Consider the following 25,738-nt stretch of genomic DNA (forward strand, 5'->3'; position numbering starts at 1 on the left):
ATCCTGCTAGACCCCGTCCACCTGGCATCCCCTCTGTGAGGATCTCCCTGGCCATCCAGAGCAGCTGGTTTCTGATCTGTGTTCCTACAACGTGTACATTTCCACGGTGCGGTAACTAGTTTGGGCTCCCTTGTGTACATGCTTGTGCACCGCACTGGCTACTACTACGCTCCCCACAGGCAAAAAGAGTTCTTTTACCTAAGGAGATAATAAATAATTTTCTTTTAAAATAAAGCATTATCATTTAGGCCTTTGAGTTTATCCTCCATTTAAATATTTTTAATGACGAATATAATCACCTCCATTTCTTTTGCTGTGTCAAGGGTCCTGGTCTGGCCTTCATCTTCAGGTGATGGCTGTAAGGACAAAGAAAACCAATTTTCATTAAAAGATATATTAAAAAGGTAAATATCAAGGAAAATCAAAAAATATTAAGAGTTTCGAGGCAAGAAATAAGAATATGGATTACTGGAAATTATTCATTGAAAAAAAAATTTTTTTAATGTTTATTTTTGAGAGAGAGATGGAGTGTGAGTGGGGAGCGGCAGAGTCTGAAGCAGCTCCAGGTTCCGAGCTGTCAGCACAGAGCCCGACCTGGCGCTCAAACTCATGAACCATGAGATCGTGACCTGAGATGAAGTCGGACGCTTAACAGACTGAGCTACCCAGGTGCCCCTGGATTACTGGAACTTAATTTTTTATTTATTTTGAGAGCGAGAGAAAGAGCACGCATGAGAGGGAGCTGGGGAGGGACAGAGAGATAGAATCCCAAGCAGGCTCCATGCTCAGTGAGGAGCCTGATGCAGGGCTCGATCTCTTGACCGTGAGATCATGGCTTGAGACGTTATCATGAGTCACATACTTAACTGACTGAGCCACATGGGCGCCCCTGGAATTTATTTTAAACCAAAAATGAAATAGACACAATAAGTAGCATTTTGAGAGTATTTGTGAGTCAAGAGTACCTATTACTGGTAACTTCAAGACTAATCTTTCTGTGCCTGAGCAAGAAGGTATGAAAGTATTTGGTAAATAGCACAGAAGTACCTAGTAAATGGAGTCGGTTTTCAACAACCGGTAAGTCTATGACAAGGAGAAAATAGGAGGTACTCTAGGGACTATTTTGCATTAACAGAGCAATAGTCTCGGGTAGCAGAAGATTACTGTAAAATATTCAAATGCTATGGAGAATGTGAAAGCTTCCTATAATACCAGCCTTCAGAGATCACGCACATATTAACAACAGACAAAGGTATCATGCACAGACATTAGGAACGATGTTATCTTTTAAAAAGTTTTAAAAGTTTAAAAAATTTTAAAAAGTTAAAAATAATGATGTTATTTTTTAAAAAGTTGTCTGGGTGACTCAGTTGAGTGTCCAACTTCGGCTCAGGTCATATCTCACTATTTGTGGGTTCGAGCCCTGTGTCTGGCTCTGTGCTGACAGCTCAGAGCCTGGAGCCTGCTTCAGATTCTGTGTCTCCCTCTCGCTCTCTGCCCCTCCCCTGCTCATTCTGCCTGTCTCTCTCTCAAAAATAAACAAACATTAAAAAAAATTAAAAAAAAAAAAAAGCTTTATTATGATTTTTTAAAACCAATTCCCAATTTTTAAAAATTATAAACACATCCTTATATATAACTTTTTAAATTTTTCTAAGATCTATTCTGAGAAGATCTGCTGGATCAGTGGACAGAGAAATTTCACATTTGAAATCTTTTGCCCTATCAACCAAATGAAAGATACTCAATTGTAGTTGAATACTACTAATTAATTCAGGTTAACTGATGGGAAGGCTAGAGGAAAAATATTTTTGAGTTGATGTGAAGGTGCGTGTTTTTAGGTCATGCGAAGAAAGCAGATCGAGCACTAAGACTGTACAGCTGTTCTCAGTGAGCCAGAGGTGCCGACTCAGCGCTGCTGACAGTCACCCAGGGACCAGCAGCCACATGTGCAGTGAGGGCAGAGGACAAGGCGACAGTAGCCACAGCCACTGGAAACAGCTAGGACCCTGAGAGACGTAAGGTTCTTCTAAGTATGGTGACAAGGACGGTGTGGAGCTTGACTCTCCTCTGCACCAGGAGGAACACTGTCTGGTTCTAGTCTCTGAGCTGTGGGCCTGCCAGATTATCAACTACATCCAACTGAACTAGAGACAGTCTACAAGTGTTAGTGACAGCAAAGAGGAAGTTTCTTATTTTGTTCCTTGGGGCCCCACCACTGTGTTCTTACCACATAAGAAAGAAAAGGACATTCGCTAGCATTGTAAGTCAACTCGGTTTCAATCCAGTGAGCGAGACCCCCTGTTCTGTTAGGGTACATGGCACCAGCTGACTTCTGAGCAGTCAGCCCCATCCTGATTCTTATGTTCCCAAGATCGGGAGATAACGACAGTCTTCTGGCCCTCACAGACCCTGGTAGCTGGCTTACTCGTTTCCGTTCATTGTCCTCCACCCGCGGTCCACACCCAGGCCGGGCTGTCTTTCAGGGGAAGGCAGCCCAGCTGTCACCCTGGTGACTCCCATGGTTTCATAACACTCAGTGACTAATGCTGAAAGCCAATAATAAATTACCCGGTTCTTTAGCAGCCTTCTTACCGTCTCCAACTCTTGAAGGGTTCTAGAATGGCCTCCTTTTGTTAAAACATCCAGTAAACTATCTGCCATCACGTATGGATAATCCTGGCATGTGGCCAAAAACTCATGGATGCTGAAAGAGAGAATGTTGGGAAAGTCGCTTCCATATGAATCACCTGTCGGCTTCATCTTCCCATCCCAGCCAACGGTTTCCACCAGACACGACTTAAATTTATACGCCACTGTGTAAAAATTTCTGTCTAGGTACGATAGCATACTTACAGCCTTACCAGTGCTAACTTTACCGTCATGAGAGAAGCAAACAAGATCAAGAACACAGTGAAATGAAATGCTCCTGGGGAAACCGTCAAAGAAAAAGAAGACTTTCTCAATGACAGAGGCTTCAGCATTCAGTCCTGGACTTGTTCCTGCCCTTCACTTCCTCCCTAAGGTGACCTTACTCACCTCAGGACTAACACATACACGGGGTCTCAAAAGTTATACTTCCAGTTTGGACCACACCCCTTGTATATACACACGTTTATTAGGATTTTAGAACAACATGGCACTCGGCAGACTGATGAACTGGTGACTCACCTGAAATCACTTGGAAGATCAGACTCTTCCCCATAGGTTGAATAGATTAGATCAGAGTCGTCCTTGCTGATATTTGCAAACGTGGAGTCGTAATGTGGAGCATAAGAACTGTAGGGTCCGTAATTCAAGTATAACACTGTTGACAGAAATTAAGTACTGCAATACTGCTCTTTAACTTCTGTGTCAAACTGATTTTTATTTTATTAAAGATTATTCCCTTCTAATTTTACTACTTCAATGACTGATATAACAAATAGAAGGTAGGTATTTCCCCCTCCTGGATCCTCATGAAGTCACAACTCAAGTGACTTCTCCCCCGAGGAAAGAAAGAACAAAAGTCATTTTGAATACTAGTAACTGATTTTTCAGTTTCTTCCTAAGTTAATAAAAGAGTTGATTCATACTGCAAAAATGCCACCAAAAGAGTTAGTAATAAAGCAGTAAGTGGTAATTACACTTTCCCCCCGCTAACTGCTTGAGGAAAAAACCTTACCCGGAGTGACTTTGTTCCTTTTGTCCTCCTTGAACCCCTGCAAAGTATTCACTCCAGACTGAAGCCTTCCGGTTGTCATTCCCAGTCTCACAGGGCAGTAGCCTGGTTCTGAAACAGAAGACCGGGCTCGGTGTGGGAGGTGCACGTGGTAAGGAGCCGATGGGTGATCTGCAGGGTGTCTGCACGCACGCTGCTTCGTGCCATCCGTGGGACTCTGTCCAGGAGGCTTTATTCACGTAAGAAAATCGCAGCTTAGCAAGGTAGGAATGTGGCCAGGCCCCAAACCTGGTCCTTTTCATTACCCTCTCCTGCTTCCTGGAATACTTTATAATCATGTTGCAGTTCACTTAAAAACAAAAATTAAGGATTTAAAAGTTGAAACCTGTGATGAAAGTAAACGAGTAGAAAAGCTTAGTAAAAGACTAGGGGACAACACCCAACTAAAGACAAGAACTCATGGTACATTCAGGAGAAGAATTAGGATCTCTGAGGCATACTTTCAATGCAGTGAGGAACGGTCCTTAAAGATGTGCTCTGTAAACCAGGAGCAGACCCCTGTAACTGGATGGACTCTGATATAAGCAGAACTGGGAAGGACGGTTGGTATGAGGAGAAGACACGATCTCTAGTGAAGAGTCCTGGTTTTTGCACCGCGACCACCCTTGAACAGAGGCTATGCCACAGGTGATCAGCGTGAGGGAATGAAAGCACTTGGGAGAAACTCTGAACACCTAAATTGGATCTTCTCTCCCTCTTGGCGAGCAGTCTGGAATTTGGAAGAAGAACCTGGAAGTGAGCAGGGGCAGAGCTTCCACCTTAGACCAGTGCTCAGGCCTCTCAGGGAGCTGCCGAAACGTGAGGAGCCCGGGCAGCCTGGGCCACACCGACTCCAGGAGCTGCAAATGCAAGGAAGCAGAGCAAGGGCAGACACAGACCCCGGACATGAAGAAAGGGGCAGATCTTAAGGTGTCACCTAAATCATTAATTGCATCCTTATCCTCTTAATTACCAAATTTTCACACAGCTACACTAGAAAGAACAACGTTCCCGATCTCGTGGCACTTTGACTCAATACCATGTACATTTCACATGAAACGAAAAGTTCACATAAAAGCAAAAAGTGAGTTTTGCTTTGCAGACAGCACTTTTCTTCTACGTGAAGGGACTCCGTCAGCACCTCAAGAGTGGAGGGAAACGCTGAAAGACACGAACAGGCTCCCGTCTGTAGTCCTCAAATGCATCCGGCTCTTCCCACTGCTTCAAAGTCTCTTACGTCCTATCCCCGCACTCCTTACTCACTTTTTGGGACCAACCTAAACGTCACCTTGCTAAGGAATAAGGAAGCCTTCTCTGACCCCCACCTGTGTCCCGTCACAGCTGCTCTTCTTCACGCGATTATTCTCATTGGCTCCTCCGTCCCGCACCCCACAGACAAAAGGGGAGGGACTCATCTCTGTTCTGTTCCCTGCTGTACACCCAGCTCCACCTCCGGCACCCAAGACAGGCCTTGCCTGCAGCAAGAGGTAAATACTGGAGACTGTTAACTGGAGCGTCATTCATTTTTGTATCCCCAGTGATCTCTCTCATAATGGCGGTGGGGAAAATGGGGATTTATAAAATAGCATGCTCACATTTGCGTATCACAATACAGGATTTTTCCTCTCAGGTGAATGACAAAAAATTCTTCTATCAAATTTTAAAATTATTCCCTATACTACTACCATTAAAATACCTGAGGGAAATAAAAAACATGACAGAGGTTCTAAAGCAATGCTTCCCAACCTTTACAAACTTTCTACCAACTACAGTGAAAGCCATCACGTCAGCAGGATTTTATTATTCCTATATGGTACTGTATGGCATACATATTCGTTCTAGTCACTGAAATTTAAAAAGTCAGTCAGATGTTTTATAAGAAGGTTTTGAGATACCTCCAGAAATAACTGAGCATACATACCATAATCTCTTTGAGCCAGAGTTAGAAACTGTAAAATTTTGGCTTTAATTGTGGGTCTGATATTCTGTATTAAATACATTGAAATTCCAGACTTTTTTTTTCCCCCCTGAGAGAGACAGAGTACGAGCTGGGGGAAGGGCAGAGAGAGGGGGAGTCACAGAACCTGAAGCAGGCTCCAGGCTCTGAGCGGTCAGCACAGAGCCCGATATGGGGCTTGAACTCCTGAACTGTGAGATCATGACCTGAGCCGAAGTTGGATTCTTAACCAACTGAGCCACCCAGGTGCCCTGGGACTTTGTAGTTTAAAGAAAACTTGATGTATATATAGAATCTACTTAAAGATGAAGTAAAGCTATTCATGCTATTAGCATGAAATACATGATGCCTAGCCAAGTTCTTTATGGCTGACAATACGGTTGGATTTCACAGTACTAGGCCTGCTGGTTTAAAACGTCACCCAGGTTACTGCCTGCGAACCAGCAAGTTCATGCACAGTGTGATCTGTGAACTCACCTCCTACAATGGGATCCACAGGATGCAGAAGCCCCAATGTTGTCGTTCCATCTGGTTTTCTCCTTTCAAATTCACACTGCAATGACCCAAAGTATCCAAATGTCCTCAACAGTTTTATATGTACCACGTTCATATGCAGGTACACATACATATATATGTATATATATCACACTACAATGCCCTAAATTTAATCAAACCAATATAGTAAGTTGCTACCATTACACTTAGATATTAACCTTCCCACCTGGCTCCATATACATAGGTGCATTAGCAGGGCTGCAGAAATGAAGGTTAAGGAAACATGAGAATTTTAAAGAGCTATGTGGGGCCTTCAGGCCACTCTGTTTTGTCCCCTCCGTTAAAAAAAGGAGGATACTGGAGACCAGGGAAGGGAAGTGACCTGCTGGAAGTTATGCATTAATCTATTCGGTTTTAAGAGCAATGTGGTAAACAATGAATTCAAGAGACCAGAGTATAAATGCTCATTTGCCAAGTTTAGAACACATTAACTTCACTAAAAGCCAATAATAGAGAAAAAGGTTAATCATGTCCTTTATAAATACGTTATTAAATCTGCCTCCTCGGAGTACTGTACTGAACAACTCTATGGCAGACACGGGCTACAAGTGCACAAGCAATGTGAAAACTGCATGTCTCAGACGACCAGTCAGAAGGTAGTGAAAAGAAAGGAAAAGTCCAATCACCTGACTGTTAACAAGCCGCCTGGTTAGCTTTCCTCCAGATTCCTTAACAATGCGGTCAATCTGCTCCTGCTCTCTTTCTAAGTTACTGCTCTTAGATTTATCTTCAAGCATATCTTTGTCTTTCCTGAAAACACACATTAATACTAAGTAAAAAAAAAAAAATAAGGTGAAAACATTAAAATGAGTTCCAAATAGGGGTACAACTCAAAGGGTGACAATGGCACTACAATCACCAACTATGGCTTTGTTCCCTAGGGGCCTGCCGAGGGCCTGTGCCACACTCGAAGTAAAGCAAACCCGACACCCTGGTTACTTCCCTCCTTTCGGTATCTGGTGCTATTTGTCTTAAACATTTTTCTCAATACAGTCATCACACAAATGGATTCTACCTCAAACATATTTTGAAAGCGGAGAGACATGGAATTTTCTTCTCAAAGCCTGATTTTTAAAACTTAAAATGAAATACATTTAAATTGTACAAATCTTAAAAACAGAACAAAAATATGTCACAAGTTTACTTTCTCTGCACTGCAACCGCAGAAATCCCAAGCCGCTCCCTAGAACCCTCTTCCAGAGAGGACGGTGAGGTGCGAGGCATGAGGGCCGCTGGCGAGAGGTGAGAGCGGGTGCACGCACCTGCGTCCGGCCACGCCGGCTACTGCTGGGAGGTACTGGTCCCGCCAGGCGATGTCTGGTGGACAGCACGCACCTCAGCAACAGCCCATCTGCTTAGGAATGGCTTTAACTACAGGTAAGCTGAATTACTGTCTATGGAATGAGGTAACGAATACAAATTTTTTCTTAGAGTTCTATTTAAATAAGTTCACTGACAATCAGTCCCTAAAGATAATTTCTTGATTTTAAAACTACTTTCATAAGAATATACATTCAGAACCATTTTTCTGAACTGTGTTTAAACGATTCCATATAGTGCCTTTATGAGAAGAGGAGGGTATCACATCACCAAAATGGACTTTCATGCCACAACCAACCAACCACGGGCAGACCAGGACTTGGATTTCCCAAGGCAGGCACCGAATTAGTATTTTTCCCCCTTCCTAGGCTGAAAAAGACAGCTTAGCTTCAATATCCCGAAGATTCTTTACTTTTTGTTTTCCTTGCTGGTACCCTTGAAGGCTCGGGTTTCAGGGTCTCCGGAGTCTTCCCTTTCTCTTGGCCAGGAGCCGCTGTCCTCCCCACTCTGAGACTGGTCGGTTCTATCCTTCTGCTTTCGACTTTTTTGTAAGTCTGCCATGAATTCTATGCTTTGCTTCAGGCTCTGAATTCTCTCCTAAAAATATTCAAGAACATTCTCATTGTATGTTTGCCATTGATTTTTAAAGTAATGCATTTCTTTCTCACAATGTGAGTTCATACTTAAAAGGGAAGAAAAGCAATTAAATATAATTATAACAAGAGAAATGTTTGGGGACCAGAAAAATACAGTCTATTCCTTCAATTCAGATCTTTAATTTCCAACATAAGAGAGTGCTTTGCAACCTGACTACATCATCAAAACGTTCAGAGAAAGTATGAATAAATACTAGTAAGTATTCTTTGCAGTACTAAATTTAAAAAGCAGAATTTAATTTAATAGCACGTTAAAATTTTAGATTTCACAGAATGGCTTATCTTGTGAAACTTAAGAATTATCAGGTATTTCAAAAGCTAGATGATGTGAACATGTTAAGAACCCTTATACTCTGGTATCCTAGGATAATCACTGATGACTCTAGCATTTTACTCTGTGTGAAAACAACATGCTTCAAGGAGAATGAAAGGTTCCTAGTGTAGCTTCTTTCCCAGAAAGCATAATGTTCTTCTAACCAAAGAAGCCTTGTTTATATTTTGTGAAACATGTACTTAATTTTCCACTGCATTGATATGCTGTGAAATTTTCTTTGTGGTTAAGGGCTTGAGGTTTCTGGAGGCACGTTTGTTTCTAGCGACTACTCTTGCCTTCCAACTGAGCACTGTCCCTGGATAAAATATGGAGTGCAGTCTCCTTAGGGCTGCATGGCAACGGCAGGGAGGATTTTTGCAGAATAATAGAAACTAAGAACTGGAGAAGACCAGAGGTCATTTGAATAAGAACAATGTAGCCCAGAAATGCTACATGACTCACCTAAGGTCAAGAACCAGTGATGAAGTCCAGGCCTCTAGTGTCTCCTAAGGGGCTTTGGCTCATCACACTCTGCTATATTAGTAGTGCAGAATATGAGAGCCTCAAGAACATGGATTATTTAAAAATTTTTTTAAATGTTTGTTTATTTTTGAGAGAAAGACACAGAGTGTGAGCGGGAGAGGGGCAGAGAGAGAGGGAGACACAGAATCTGAAGCAGGGTCTAGGTTCTGAGCCATCAGCACAGAGTCCGACGCGGCGCTTGAACTCACGAATCGTGAGATTGTGACCTAAGCTGAAGTCGGACGCTTAACCAACTGAGCCACCCAGGTGTCCCTGGACTAGCTATCTTTACTGAACTTTTATCTTAAAGTAACCTTAAAACTATTATAGTAATATATTTCATTATAGACAAAGATTTAGGTAGAGGAGAAAAAAAAAAAACCTTGTTAATTTATCATTATTCCAGTATTTCTCTAAGCATTACACATATCAGCAGATTGGCATTACACTGAATATTTGGTAACATGCATTTTCTTCATTAAGAAATTACAAGCATGTGCCCTCCATATCATTAAGTATTCTTTAAAGTGTTTTCAGTAACTATATATATATATATATATATATATATATATATATTACTTTATCTTAGGTACCATGGTCTTACTAATATCCCGCTATCAGACATTTAGATTATCTCCAAGTTTCCACTATTACAAATAGAAGTCTCATGAACATCACTGTAAATAAATCTCTCCAAGAAGATCTCTTTAGGATAAATGCCTAGATGTGATACTGTATGTAAGTATACTTAAAAAAAAAAAAATTCCTAGAAGTGAAAACACTAGGTCAACAAGAATGAGTATAAGGCTTTTGATATTTACTGCCAAACTGCTTTCCAGAATAGTTTTATTAATATACATTATATTACATGTTAGTGTATACATTATATATACACGTCAGTGATTGACAATTTCTCTGAATCCTTACCAAATTTAACAGTATTTAAAATAATTTGCCAGTTTGAGTTTTAAAAATATGTCTGTTTTAATACATACTTAAAAAAATATTAGTATGATTGTCTCTGTAACTTTTTATTGGCTGTTTGTGTTTTCCCTTGTGTATATCATTTAGGTAATTTCTCACCCATCTCTCTCTAGTATCTAAATCAGAGTCTGGCGCACTGTTAAGTGTTCAGATCATGAAGCTCTCACTTATCTTTTTATTTCCATTCTTGGATTTTATAAAGAGGAGAACCTACATCAAAAACATTTTGGAATTTTAAAAAACATAACATGCACAGGGGCACCTGGGTGGCTCAGTCAGTTGAGAATCTGACTTCGGCTCAGGTCATGATCTCGCGGTCTGTGAGTTCGAGCCCCGCATCAGGCTCTGTGCTGACCGCTCAGAGCCTGGAGCCTGCTTTGGATTCTGTGTCTCCCTCTCCCTCTGCCCTTCCCCCGCTCATGCTCTGTCTCTCACTCTCTGTCAAAAATAAATAAACATTAAAAACAATTAAAAAAAACCCAGAACATGCACAGAATTAAAAGAATTAGAGAAATTTCCTAAATTTCAACACAAATCACTGGAAAAAGTTGAATTTAATTTTCCTTTGAAAGTAGTCTTTTTTAAAAATAATTAAGATGTCTCCCAATCAGCATACTACTTATCACTTTAACAATATTAAATGACTAAAAGGGCTTGATTCTTTGCCATTAATGACAGCTAACCCTTGGTGCTTTCCCACATGTCAGGTATGATTCTAGGAGTGAAGTACTAGGCCGAGAAAGGTAACACTGCCTCCTGAGGTCACTCAGCATCTCGAAGGCACAGCCAGGCCCTGAACCTTGATTCTATTATTTTGTTTGTACTAGCACGCAGCATGCCAGTATTTATCTAGGAGAGCAAACAAATTATTCTACACGTGTCCTTTATAAAAATGTCTACTACTAAAAAATAAATAAGTAAAAAGGTCTACTAATAGTCACTATTTGTGTGTAAATGAAAAAAAATGATAAATGACTGCACAATCTTTACACTGAACATTCAAAACCAATGATCTTTTAAAAGACATCAATCATAGAAGGGTGTACTGGGCTCTCTTGGGAGCGCTGCTGTTACAAGAGTTAACTCAGGTCTAAATTTAAACGTTTAAAAATCACTGTTGTAAGGATCCCTCCCACTTAGGGTGGAGAGGACAGTCAACAGGAAACTGTAACACAGGATGGGTAGGGCTCCTCAACAGGAAGAGATCTGAAAAAAGGAAGACAACAGAGAGAGAAAAGGGAAAGTGGAGAAGAATGTTTATTTTCTGTGCTTCCAGCCATCCCATCCCCAGGAAAATTCAAGAGACCGTGGAATCTTTTGCATGTTATATTAACTACATTATCTGAAGAAAAGAAAAAAATGGGAAATGAAAGTTGATAAATTTACTTGGAATACTGCAAATTCAACTTTCTCCTAAAACTTCAATATCCAGTTTTGGAGTGACTAACGACTGCACTTGCAGGATGCACTTTTACTTCAAGTGCAGTAACGAGCATTTGCAGATTTTTAAATCTGGAATATGGCTTCATTCTGGATTCTGAACCTTCCTGCAAAGAGGGGTAAACAGATTTTGCCAAAGATGTGTAACTGGCTTACATTACAGGGTCTTAAGTCTTTAGGAAAGGGTAGGAACTGATGCTGTCTGCGCAAGAATAATTGTCAATCCAAATGATTTTCTTTCCCCAGTTAAACGGATCCAAGAAATCTTTTAGAGCCAAGCACACAGACACTCAGATATCTGCACACCACGACAATTCTTTCAACGTAAAAGTGTGATACAGATGATCACTACAACAACTGGAAAGCCATGTGCGGCTACACATGACTCATTCCTACTATCCTATAACTCTCCTGAGTCTGGGCCCAAGCTCTTGATTCTGATTTCCTTCTCATTCTTCCTGTCTTACACCCACTCGTTTCCTTCTTCGCAAAATCCCTCTCCTGTCTTGCTCTCCTTTCTCGTAGTCTCCTCCTAATTCTAGCTCTTATGGAGTTGGCACCCTAATGCTAGCAATCATCTTGGGAGATCACTCTTGAAACCTTCTTCTCCACACACGAGAACACTGGAGGCCCAGCGTGGTTAATGCCTTGCCTCAGGTCCACAAGTTCAAAGAACCCCAACTTCCTGCCATGGTAAGGTGCCAGGATCATTTGTTAGTTTCCCACCCTACTCAGAGCTGAGTAAAACCTCAAAGAACACGACTTATCTCGTGAGCTCTCCTTTTCTCCCAGCAGGTGCACAGCAATCACCTCAATTTACCCTAAGGCCTTTCCTCAAACTGTAGCTCTGAGGCAGCCCGTGTCATTTTCTGCCACTAACCTGTTTTGAACACACGGTCATGTTTATGTGCTCTCATGAAGCTTGATGATGAAATAAGTGTCTGTGCATGTGCACATGTTCCTCCCACCTTGACCACCTTATTATGTAGCAGTTGTGGTCTTTCAAGGGACAGTGCTCCTGTGGGGAGGTGGCAACCAGCAAGTTACTGCTCATTGAAATTTTATTTCTTTCTACTGCAAGGAGTTCCTGTGCCTCACCAAAGCATCAGGGTCCATCTGTACAAAGGGAAGTAGACAGCTTTTCTCCTAAAAGCTCTCATAATTCATCTAATCAATCTTACCCTGGAATTCAGGGTGATGTTTCTTTCATAGCAAATATAAATCTATCTGGTGACTACCAATTCAATAGCCTCTAAATAAATAATCAGTAGTGAATGCCAGTATTTATTTGCATCAATTCCAAATGAGAACTTTCCTGCTTTAATTTTCTTCTTTATGTGAAAACTTTTTTCCTTTAGTATTTCCTACTTTAATAAAATCTGCCTGTAAAACTAGTACTGTACTGGACTGGATCTCTATCAACTCTAACCAAAAAACAAAGGTATATAGATTTTATGTCATCATTTATGACAAAGAATTTCCTTTACCTGGCTAAGAATTTTCATCCCTGAGTGCAATAGCTTCTTTGCAGCTTTATAATAAATGGTCTCGGGTTTGTTGTAAATCATAGCATTAGTACACATTAGTTTGAAGTTATCCTGGAGAGAGAATATTAAGAAGAAAAATGCATTTAAAACAAAACAAAGCATCCTCCTGTCTGTTTGAAATCATATAGGTCTTTGAAAAATTAAAAAAGATAAAACCAACAAAAAACCTTTCTTTCACTCTTTACAACATTAGTAACAATTTACTAAGTTTTAAGATTCACTAACAAATACTGCTAAATTAAATATTATACATTTCTTTCTAAATTCTTAGACATTTTGTAGTTAATTACATGAACCTTTAGATCCCAAGATTAAATTTTTATTTATTTATTTATTTTAGAAAAAGGGAGCAAGTGAGTGAACATGAGAGCCAAGGAGTGGGGCAGAAAGAGAATCTTAAGCAGGCCTCACGCTCTGTGCAGTGCCTGATGAGGGCCTTGATCCCACAACCCTAGGATCATGACCTGAGCCCAAATCAAGAGTTGGATGCTCAACTGACTGAACCACCCAGGTGGCCCCCAAGATGAAATTTTTAAATGGGTTTCTTCACTATAGTCTAACTACACAGAAAAAGAGTTAGAAGAAAATACTTCCATTTAATAGAATAATCTTAACTGAGTTCATGTAATTAAAAAATACTACTCTTAGTTTTAAAACAAACATCGCAAGTTTCCGTTTATGAATTAAAGAATTTCAAATCCTGATGAAAACTGGGACAGGGCTAAATTATCACAATATTTCTTAGAAATTCAAATTAACTGATCAAAAACACTAACACATTTACACTAATGTTAACATGTGGGTACTATCGTAAGCTAAACAGAACTTGCAGAATGCTGCAAAACCATGCCGATGTGCCACAAACCATACAATCTCGAGGAGTTGAAACATGTAACTAGAATAGCCAAATTATCAAAACTGTACTTTTGGGTTAAATTTCAAAGTACCTACATGTGCTGGAGAGCTCAATTCCACTGCATGTTTTCATGGTCAAGTAATTTTTTACTTTGTATAAATGTGGCAGTGATTATACCAAGGCCTTACTGAGTTAAAATGGTAAAAACCCAACAAAAAAGAATCCCTCTAAACAAACTCTCTTCCTCTAAATTCAAACCAAATATTCAAATCTCACTATTTAATAACTAGTGATGACAGCTTAGAATCCTTACAGGGGATAAAAACAGGTAGATTTAGTATTATTTGAAAGCATGTGAGAAGACAGACTCAAGGGTCCCAAGAAATTTGGTGTTAAATTTAAACTGGATTTAAATTGGATCCTCAGTGTCTGGCCAAGTCTCTAATCAGTTCAGAATTTTGCTACATCCCAGAGCTTTAAGAATGTGATGAAAGCCATGGATCCATTCCTCAAGCATATATATGCACACCAAGTTGAACACTAAATTGTTCATGTCATTTTAGTAGGTTCCCCTTAAAGGCTTATCTGTGGCTTCTATCCGGGGGACGCCAGGTTAAGGACCCTTGTTACAGATAGTAGGAAAAGCTTCTATTCCATTAAGCATCATTAAATATAGGGAGTGCCTGGGTGGTAAGCACCCGACTTTGGCTCAGGTCATGATCTCACAGCTCATGGATTCAAGCCCCACATTGGGCTCTGTGCTAACAGCTTGGAGCCTGAGGCCTGCTTTGGATTCTGTGTCTCCCTCTCTCTCTGCTCCTCCCCTGCTTGTGCTCTATCTCTTTCTCAAAAATAAATAAACATTAAAAAAACAAAGAATTACTAAATATATATTTTGGGAAACAAGGCAAGTGAGGGAGGACATCAGATGGCTATTACTTATACTAAATGACCACTGGGCCTATAACTGGCAAGAGAGTACTGGATCTGATAAGGCATTTGTAGATTCCATGAATCTTAACTGTCATGTGCTAGGCTTTATTGGACTTCGGGGTAATGGCACTTGGTCATTCAAAAAGCTGAATGACCTTTCTGCATACTTTCCATATAATTACAAAAAAAAATCAAAAACCCAACTTGAACAGCTTAATGAGCTGAATAAGCTAATTAATATTACATTGGACTACTGGATTTTTCCCCAAAAGAAAACATACTCATGTAGAAAACTCTAAAACGTTGAAAATATTAGTTCATTCCACTTATGACAAATCTTAATCATTTGTGCAAAAACACTTAGGGGGCCCATTTCTATGGTCTCCTGTCATCGTAAGAGAAAGATCAGAAGAAAACTATTCACAAAAAGAAAAAAAAAAACCTGTGAAATTTTTTCCCATTAAGCAATAAGAAGGTCAGAAATATGCTGAAATAAACTGTTCTAGTCTAATTTTCACCAGATGAAAAGTTGGGAAAGCTTCCATTTCTCTGAACGTAATTCAGTTTTTTCAGAGTAAGTGGAATGTTATCTATGTAGTCAAATGGATAGCAAAGATAGAATTAAATGCTGGTTTTATTCATAAATCTCAACTGATACGTGGATGAAAAAAGGAAAAGGTAAAGATAATCTGTAACTGACTAGAGTCTAGTATTTAGATCAGGTGAATACTACAACGTTCATGCAGAAGAAATAAAGGCAAAATAGATATTATCTAAACCAGTTAAGTTTGTGGTGGTCTGACACAGAAAATTTCAAAAACCACGTGGTTCCTTCTCTTTGAGGATCAAAATGAAAAATTTACCATTGAAATCAACATATACCAAGGCTATTTAAAGATGGAAAACACTCCCATTGTAACATGAGACACACACATCATCCTGGTGGCTTATAGCTTCTTTATTTTTATTTTTTTTAAGTTTATTTACACATTTCGAGAGTGAGCAAGTGAAGAGCAGAGAGGGAAAGAAGAAAAGAGAGAGAGAATACCAAGCAGGCTCCTTGCTGTCAGCACAGAGACTGATGTGGGGCTTGAACCCACGAACCATGAGATCATGACCCGAGACAAAATCAAGAGTCGGAAGCTTACGAACTGAATCATCCAGGCGCCCCTTCACTTTTAAAGTTTTTAATCTCCTTCTTCTCTTTTGAAGAAAATATGCTCAATAAGTCTAGCCAAACTGAACTCAGAAAGCAACTGACTTTCATCAAACTAGAACATGTAATTAAACTTTTGTTGACTATTTTCTGGACAGGCCAACTTATCCTCTATTTGAGAGACATGACTAGAAACAGAAAAGGAAACTACTCTGCCACAAATTTAAGTATCAATTTTATCTGCACTAGTCTGAAATTAAAAATCAGATACTTTTTCATTTTAAAGGTTGAGAATATATATTGTAGAACATATGAAATTCAAAATTTTTTCTAAAAATGTCCCAAAATAATAAAAGATAGCAGATGGCTTAGTTTGCCTGGTTGCCTATCAACAAGCTCTGAGACAAAAAAAATACAAAGATTTTGGATATTAAAGTAAACTTAATTCTCTGCAAAATAAAAGGTCAATTAGAAAGTTTCCTAATACCAAAATGTAGACTTCTACCAAGATTTTGTACATACAGTATCCAAGACTCTCAATTGAACAGACATGTTACTTTGTATCCTAAGTTCATCTATTTTCCAATCACGACATAAATAACTACAGTTACCTTCAGTTCTTCTATGGACTGGTAATCATTGTTCTTAATCTTTTCTTTCATGGTGCTAAAATCCATTGGATGCTTAATGATCATGGAGTAGCCGGGAGCAATAAAATCAGTCACAGGAAATGAAAAGAAAGCACTTGGGTCTTTTCTGTGAAGATACGCAAAGAGCAATCTTATTTCTACTACAAACAAATCTACTGGTATAGGAGAAGTCACAGGAAAACTTTCAGATGTAAAAAGAATGTGTAGTATGCTAACATACTTTTCACTGAAAAGTGAAAGAATGATTTCAAAGACTAACAACTAATAACAAGGTGAAGATGTTTTACACACTAGTTGTACCTTTAAGACAGAGAATCTTTTAAGATATACATATCTAATTAGTTGGTAGCACCTCCCACATAGGGAAAAATGAAACAAAATAAAAAATCTAGACTAACTGACCAGTGTCTTGGCCTCTGGGACGTAAACCCTATGTACTTTCATCAACCATAGGGGAAAAGGCAGAAATAGTGACTATAAATGCACATCTGCAATCTTCCATGCTGATTTATAACTATAAGCTTGGACTCTTGGGGGGCCACAGGATTAATACATCTATGTAAAATATGTATATTTTCTTAATCAATGGATCCAACTTCTATTTCATCTACAGGGGAGAACTCAAAAACCTGATACTAAAAAGGTCCTCAAATTACCCCCAAACTTAAGAACCAGTGCTTTCTATCACAGGTTTTCAATTCTGGCTGTGCATCAGAACCAATAGAGGAGCCTTACCAAAAAAAAAAAATTCTAGTTGGGGGGTAGGGAGGGGAGGAGGAGGCTCAGCCTAGACCCATGACATCAGAATCTTTGGGGAAGGAGGGCTGGTGCAGACATTGGTACTTGTATGATTGAGTATTCCTATTAGTGTTGGAATATTTGGCATTGGTAACTCCAGTAGTGACAGGGTTGAGAACCATTGCTCTACAATTAGGTCATTAGACTGATTTTTTTTTCCTCTGGCAATTTGGCATACCAAAGTTTTCATACTGCAAATACTTATATTAATAAAAATGGTTTAAAAAATAATAAAAGCAACTTTTAATATGTATTTACCACATGCAGACCAAGTACTTGATTTATTTTATATGTAATCTTTATAAAAGCCACACAGGTGGTGGTATTCTCAGTTAGAAATGAGAAAACTAAGGCTCAGAGGGCAAATCATTTGTTCTAGATCATAAATGTGATAAAAGAGTTGGAATATAACCTTAGATATTTGTTCTTCTCTAGCAGGATGCCTAAGCAATGAGATTAAAAAATAAAGAATAAGCAAAAATACTCAGTCTGGAACTGCTACATACAACTGTGTGCTGTCCACAGTAGTTACTATGAATAACAACACTAATCATCTCTGGAGGACCTCTTCAGAGCAAATTACCTACACCCCCTAAAATCAGTCATTTTAATATGGTCCTAATCAATTACATTATTTACCAGCATTTGTGCTGAGTCTTAAGGATAACGGATCTCTAAAGACTATTCAAAAAATGCGGCTCTGGGTTCTAATTCCCAAAGTGTTCTGAGAAATGTGAATATCCTTGGACTAAGAGAGACCTTGTTAAGTAGAATTCTTTTAAGGTAACATCATTAGCCTACATCCTGATCATGTCATAAGAAGAAAAATTTAAAAGGCAACCCCAACACTTCATAGTCGAGCATTACAATAGAGTTGGAATACCTAATGCTTACCTGTTCATATTTTTGGGACAAACAGTGAATGACTTATTCAAGTGTAAAGACTGAGATATAATTTTCTCAATTACTCTGTAACACCAAAAAGGGAGTGAGGCCACTAACTTCTTATCTTAACTGCAAAGCTGAACAGGTGTTGAATACAGATAGCACTAGAGGCTTTCACTTACAAAATGATTTATAATATGTTCTGGGGTTGACACAGAAGTATAACACAGTGAGAAGAAAATTCAGTATTTAGAATGCATGGCCTATACCCATGAATCCTCTGCAAATAATATAAATGTCTTTGGGTTGAAAACTCAAATTCTGAGTAAAGAAAAGTAGCAAAAATAAGTATTTTAATGAAGACTGAGTTATTCTTTTCCTCTTTAAGAACTTAACATTAGTTTAATCTAGATACTGAATTTTTTAGAACAAAATTTTGCATTTAAGAGAGGGCCACAAATCCTTCTTAGTTTCTTCTCCCAGACTTAATTATTGTTGAATATTCACAGCATGATAAGCATTAAACAAATATACAGAAGGTATTTTCATTTATTAGCAAAGTGAAAATATCTGTATTATTTATTCCTGGTTTAAAGCTTCAACATCAGAAGTTAGTTTAAAGAGAAATTTGCCATTAAGAATATTATGTAACACTCTTCAGGTTGCCAGTTAAAACAAACCAAAGGAGAACATTTAAAAGTCAGCTTCTTAAAGTACTTTCTATTGCCAGGCAAAATATTTATCATCCACTTTAAAATCAAGTACATTTGGATTTAGGCCATAAAAATGTGGCTTTAAATAATCAAAAATAGAGAAGTGGTTTGGATCCTATATTTCTCATTTTAATTTCCAAGTTAAAAAATATTGGAAAGAACATTTACCTCTGTAATTGTCTCATCAGTTGATTCAAAGCTTCTTGAAGGGGTGTCTGTTCTACTTCTAAAGTAAAGGAGAAAGGAAAAGAGTGTTTTCAAAAGGAAGATTCTAAAGAGTATTGTTTAGCTGATTTCTTTCCATATGACTTACCTCATACTCATCATTAAATGTCTCATACAGAAATTTCATTTATCTTACAAATATATTGAAGTACTAGAGTATCAATTCAAAATGGAAGCTACTTTAAAGCTCTTATGCAGTGACAGAAAATAGAAAACTTAAAAAAAAAAAATTCAATTATACAGCTTTTAATCTTAAAAGCTAAAACCCAGTCACCTTCCCGGGCTACAACCCTTAAAATAATTTCAGCTTCTTCATTCAAGTAAGTTAATTCAGACTTATTCCAACCTTCTTGTTTGGCTAAAGAGCTTGTGAGAGGCTTCTCAGGAGGCAAGTCTAATCTTACAGGGGCCTGGCACTGGAGATCTTTCTCTGTCTCATTCTCCACACGGTCCCGATCTCGCTTCTTTTTATCCTCCTAAATGGAACAAAGGGAAACAATTTAGAAATACTTCAGAATTAATACCTTTAAAACAAATAATTTCAGTGAAAACAAAAACAAGACACTACTTAAAAGAAAACAGATTTTTAATAATGAAATCTTAATGTATTTTATTGCCATCTACTGGAAAAGGAGAGAATAACAGCTGGGGGGGGAGGGTAGTGCTTCTATATAGTGCTTCTATATCCCAGAAATAATCAATTAGAAAAATAATACTATTCACAAAAGAAAACATACCTAGGAATAAATCTAATAAAAGATGTCCAATACCTTTTGGGAAAAATTATGAAACATTACTGAGAGGTCACTGGGGAAGACCTGAATAAAGGAGATATACCATGTTCATGAATTGATAGTCAATTCTCTCCCAAGTAATCTACAAATAAAATGTTATGATGGGGTGCCTGGGTGGCTCAGTCAGTTAAGCGACTGACTCTTAATTTCGGCTCAGGTCATGATCTCAGAATTCGTGGGATCAGGTTCTGCAATGGGCTCTGCACTGACAGTGCAAAGCCTGCCTGGGATTCTCCCTCTCCCTCTCTCTCTCTGCCCCTCCCCTGCCTGTGCACTCGCTCTCTCTCTCAACATTTAAAAATAAATAAATAAAATGTTATGTCAATCAAAATTGTAAGACAGAATTTCATGAAATTTGACAAGCCAATCATAAAATTTATCTTGAAGAGTGAATCATCAAGAATAATCCACACAGTTTTGAAAAAAGTCACAATAAGATGTGTTTTACCAGATAGTATTTGTAATACTAACTGGGGCAAACAGACCAATAGAGCAGATTACAGAGCACAGAAACAGACTTGTGCACAGACAAGTCTTGGTATATCAGGGGTGGCATTATAAATCAAGGACAAAAGGGCAGTGCTGGCACAACTGGTTATCTACATGAAAAAGAAAATAAAATTAGATCTCTACCTCATATTGTACACAAAAGGAAATTCCACACAGATTAAAGACTTAAATGTACAAAGCAAAGCTTTAAAATTTCAGATAAAAGTAAAGGATCTTTATGACCCAAGAGTAGAGAAGATTAGCTATCGACTGAGATAAAGTACTTGAAACACAGAAAACTCAAGAGTATTAACAAAAACTGTGCAAAGGGCATTTATTCAGGTAAAAAGGCAGATAACCCAATAGAAAATGAGTAAAGGATATCACAGGTAATTCCCAGAAACCTGAAATATCAAAAAACATGCCAACTAACTCAAGCTGCCTAGAACTCTGGGGATTATAAATGTTTGAAACCACAAGGCATTTCCTAGCTCTCCACGTGACAAAAAATAAAATGCCTGAAAATGTCAAGTTTTGATGAAAACAGAGAAATAGGGCTCTCACACCTTGCAGATGTGTAGGTAAATAAGTACAACCATTAGGAGAACAATTAATATTTTAAGGCTGAAGATGCCTTTACCCTACTTCTCAGCTTTTCTACTCCTGGGCATATACCCTAGAGAAACTTCTCTACATGGAAGGCAGGTATAAGAATATTTACTGCCACATTCTGAAATAGTAAAAAATTATGAACAATCCAATGCCTACTAAAAGGAAAATGGATTAATAAATTAGGACATTTACACAGCAGGTAAAATTTATAAGCTAAAGTTACACTGTATCAAGATGTAGAGTGTTCAGAACTATAATTTCTAGAGATAAAAGTTGAGAATACTGTTACAATATTGGTTTTGTAGTTTGAAAATGTGTAAGTGTATATTATTTACAGATGTATGTGGAAGTGGTAAAATTACAAAAACAAGTATGCAACTGATACACAGGACGCTCACAATAATGGTGGTCTCCAGGGCAGAGAGAGAGGAGACAGAGGGAGAGGAATGGGATTCTGGAAGAATACACAGAAAGCTTCATCTGTATCTATATTCTAATTTCTTTCTTTCTTTCTTTCTTTCTTTCTTTCTTTCTTTCTTTCTTTCTCTCTCTCTCTCTCTCTCTCCCTCTCTTTCCCTTTCTTTCTCTCTCCCTTTCTTTTTCCCTCTCTCTCTCCACTTCTTTCTTTCTTTCTTTCTTTTCTTTCTTTCTTTCTCTCTCTCTCTCTCTCTCTCTCTCTCTCTCTCTCTCTCTCTCTCTCTCTCTCTCTCTTTCCTTTTCTTTCTTTATTTATTTGGAGAGAAAGACAGAGCAGGTGAACAGGGGAAGGCAGAGAGAGGGGGAGGGAGAATCCCAAGCAGGCCCTGTGCTGTCAGCAGGGTTCCATCCCATGGCCCTGGGATCATGACCTGAGCCAAAATCAAGAGTCAGATGCTCAACCGACTGAGCCACCCAGGTGCCCCTATTTCTTTACAAAAACAAAAAGCCAAAGCCAAAAACCAAAAAATCAAGTAAAAGGTAAAAAAAAGCTAAAGCTGGATGGTTGGTATCCAGGTGCTAGTTTTATTATTGTGTTTTTTTTTTAAATTAAATTTTTACTAAAATTGTCTAAAAATGTCTATTTTATGCCTTTGAGAATCAAGCTTCTCAATAGGATCTTATCGACTCCAAAACTATTTTCTTGGCTTATGTCCTAATTTATTGTCCTAGTATCCAGAGCAGTGGTTCTCAAAGTGTGCTCCCTGACCAGCACCATCAGCATTATCTGGGAAGTTGCCAGAAGTGCAAATTCTGAGTGCCCATTATGGATCTCAAGCTTCAGTGTACAGCAGAATCATCTGAAGGTCTTGTTAAAACACTAATGTCTTGGCCCTGTTTCCGGGATTACCCATCCAGTAGGTCTAAGGCAGAGCCTATGCGTCTGCATTAATAACAAGTTTCCAGGCCTTGTGGGTGTTGCTGCTATAGGAATCACACTTTCAGGATCACGGATACAGAGCTTCTATTCTCAGGGTCCAAAGCATCTAATACAGAATATATGACTGGTTTAAAGGCTCCAGAGAAAAATGCTATATAAACTGTACTCATAGTGCTCTTGATCTCAGTCATCATCAAGTTGATTGGTGTCTATTTTTATGACTTCATGCCATACTCTAGAGCAGCAAATTTTGATTCTGGAAAGTTTTGTGGGTTTTTTGCCATCAATCAGAACAACTGGCATCAATCTTTTGTAGGCTGGAAAATTTCCTTCTGTTCAATGGAAAAAGACCCCCTAGAGACACAGATTCCTTCCTATGAAATGTAAATTGTGAAGTGAGGACAGTTGCAAGGCAATAAGCACTCTCCTAGGTGGAAAGAACCAGGGCTATAGTGCCAGGAATCTAGAGCAGGAGTTGGCAAACTTTTTTTGGTAGATGGCCAGACAGCATATAATTTAGCTGTGTGGTCCTAAGGTCCCAACTACTAACCTTTGCTGTTGTGGCGTGAAAGCAGCCCTACCCAATACGTAAATGAATGGGTGTGGCCGTATTCCAACAAAACTTTATTTATAAACCCAGGTGCACTGGCCATGGTTTGCTGACCCATGGTCTATGGGCTCAAGTTCTAGCCCCAGCCTCATCCTTAACACACAGTGACCTTCTTAAGCAATTCACTTATTCTCATCAGGCCTCTCATCACCCACAAGATAGAGATTTAACTGTTGGTTTTATCTATCTTAGAATCAAAGGAATGGTGAAATGAGGTCAAGAAATAGAAAAGCTGAAAAAGTACCAAAGGATGGTGCTACCTGGTCACTTTATCCTGTCAGCCTGGTCTACGTTAACCACCTTAATATTCAGAATGGCAAGAGAATATAACCTTCTGGGCTACAGTCCAAAAGAGAAAAAGAATACAAAAACCTATACTTGGAAAGCACCCTAAACTGCATGGATATTCAGTAACATGTTACTGCCAGACTAGGAATTAGGAGACCTGCCTTCTAGTTTACCAGAATGTGACCCTGAACAAGTTATCCCACTCACTCACTCAGTTTCACCCACAAAACAAGAGGCTTTGACCTCTACACTTCTCTCTCCACTTAAAATTCTGATTCCAACCTTCTAATTTTCTTCATGATTCAGAACATAGTTAAAGAATCTTACTGAGAACGTCCCTTACTAAAGTCTCACAGATATGTAAAACCAAAACTTAATACAGTTATGCTTAACAGTTAACGCATTTTGCCAATTACATATAGAAAACGACACAACGATACTGGAGCCATTTAACTTTAGGTAGCCAAGGAAGAAGGGTTTACAGTTACAGTTTATAAATAGGCTCAGATTCTGGCTTTGCCACTTATTTGCCATGAAATTATGGATAAACTATATAATTTGGGGGAGGGGACTAATTTTCTTATCTTTGCAATACAATACATACCTCAGAAGATTGTTCTGAGGATGAAATAAGGCAGTATATGTGAAATTTCAGCGAAGCACTTGCCCATACTGTACATTCATTCATGCATTCAATAAAAAAATAAGGTTCTACCGTATAGATAAACACTGGTGGAGAACACACACACACAGCCCTGCCCTTAGGAAGCTGACAGTGTAACAGCAGAGACACACATTAAACAACTCATTAAAAAGACCCAAACAGAATCCATGGAGAGAATAACTGTTGGGTGAATCTAATTTAGACTGGACAAGTGTGGGAAGACTTCTACGAGGAAGTAACATCTGAGCTGAGATCTGAAGGACAGAATTTAGCCAGGCTGGGGGTGGAGGTGGGTGGGTGGAAACAGCATTCCAGGCAGAGGAAATATCCTGTGCGCAAGAAGGTCCAGGCAGGAGAGAGGAACAGCGGCTATTTCTGTAACTACAAACACACTGTACTTAATTTCAGACTCTAATTTATTCACAACTCAATGGCAAGTTATTAATTTGTGAATGACCCTTCTGAAGCAAATCTTTGCTCATATTATTAATATTATTAACACTCATTGCACTATAAACACATCTGCCTCCTCACTAGAGTTCCTGTGGGCAGGGTCCCATGTCATTTTTAGTGCTGTACCTCCAAGCTCAACAATGCCTTATGCATAATACTTGCAGAATTAATTAATTACAGGAGGCAGCATGGAATGGGAATGTGAAAGCACACAAATTAACAGCTGAAGTCCTTAGTGATAAGTACTGTCTTTCAGCTACTTTTGGAAGGGATATAGATACAGATACAGAGATTTCTAGCTATACTCAAATAATGCTCCCAATCCGCAAAACAATTTTAGAATTTAACAGGTGATTTTGAATTTAATTGAAAAATCAGTCTTACTACCTCAAAGTGACACCTCATTTTTGGCCTTAGATTGAAGACAGCATGTGCTGCCTATTTAGTCTGTACCTATGATGCCTTCCCCCGGCTCCCCAAGGGAAAACAAGAAACAATTTCCCCTGGACTCCCAGAACATACCTTTATTCATACCTCTACTAGAATTTACCAGGCCATGAAGTTTAGCTCTCCTTTCACATCTGATTCCCCAGCCCAACTCTGAGCTCCTCCTGTAGGGCAGGAACTGTATTTTATTTACCTTCATCATTTGAGTCTAATAACAGAGTCTGGCATGTAAGAGGTGCCTGGTAAACGTCTGTTGAGTAAATAAATGAATAAACAGCCTTTCCATCAGAGAAGCAACACTACTCTTACACTCATAACAGTCTTTCTCTAGAGGTGCCTGGCCGACTCATCTGGAAGAGCGTGTGACTCGTGATCTTGGGGTTGTGGGTTTGTGCCCCATTTTGGGTGCAGAGATTACTATAAAAAAGTAGGGGCATGTAGGTGGCTCATTTGGAAGCACATTTGACTCGATCTCAGGATCATGAGTTCAAGCCCCACGCTGGGTGTGGAGCCTACTTAAACAAACAAACTTTAGGGGCACCAGGCTGGCTCAGTTGGAAGAGCATGTGACTCTTGTTATGGGAGTTGTAAGTTTGAGCCCCACAATGCGTACAGAAATTACTAAAAAAATAAATAAAAATAAATAATAATAAACCTTTTTTTTTTTTTTTTTTTTTTTAAAAAAAGAGGACAACCTCCAGAGGAAACCAGAGTGGGAGGATTTTCTGCTGGGAGATCCTGGCTTTGGCAGATGTCATACCAAACAAATCAATGAGTTGTGTTTTGACAGAATTTCCATTCTGCTTAATGATTA

At 38.9% G+C, this 25,738-nt stretch overlaps 1 protein-coding gene across 2 annotated transcripts in view; it reads right to left on the reverse strand.

Moving 5' to 3' along the window:
• BRD7 (bromodomain containing 7) overlaps nt 1-25,738 on the reverse strand; it is a 37,303-nt gene that overhangs the window by 4,279 nt on the left and 7,286 nt on the right. Inside the window, exons 3-13 of one of the 2 annotated variants that reach the window (XM_019455985.2) lie at nt 19,557-19,686; nt 19,154-19,211; nt 16,551-16,695; nt 12,935-13,045; nt 7,945-8,129; nt 6,839-6,962; nt 6,135-6,210; nt 3,665-3,772; nt 3,172-3,307; nt 2,572-2,707; nt 300-356 (exon numbers count right to left, since the gene is read on the reverse strand). In XM_019455985.2, the coding sequence (XP_019311530.1) occupies nt 300-356; nt 2,572-2,707; nt 3,172-3,307; nt 3,665-3,772; nt 6,135-6,210; nt 6,839-6,962; nt 7,945-8,129; nt 12,935-13,045; nt 16,551-16,695; nt 19,154-19,211; nt 19,557-19,686 (1,266 nt within the window). The remainder of the gene's footprint in view (nt 1-299; nt 357-2,571; nt 2,708-3,171; nt 3,308-3,664; nt 3,773-6,134; nt 6,211-6,838; nt 6,963-7,944; nt 8,130-12,934; nt 13,046-16,550; nt 16,696-19,153; nt 19,212-19,556; nt 19,687-25,738) is intronic. The other variant, XM_019455986.2, reaches the window with a different exon arrangement.

This window comes from Panthera pardus, unplaced genomic scaffold (genome assembly GCF_024362965.1).
Source record: "Panthera pardus isolate Hobbes unplaced genomic scaffold, ASM2436296v1 HiC_scaffold_18, whole genome shotgun sequence".
Taxonomy (NCBI): domain Eukaryota; kingdom Metazoa; phylum Chordata; class Mammalia; order Carnivora; family Felidae; genus Panthera; species Panthera pardus.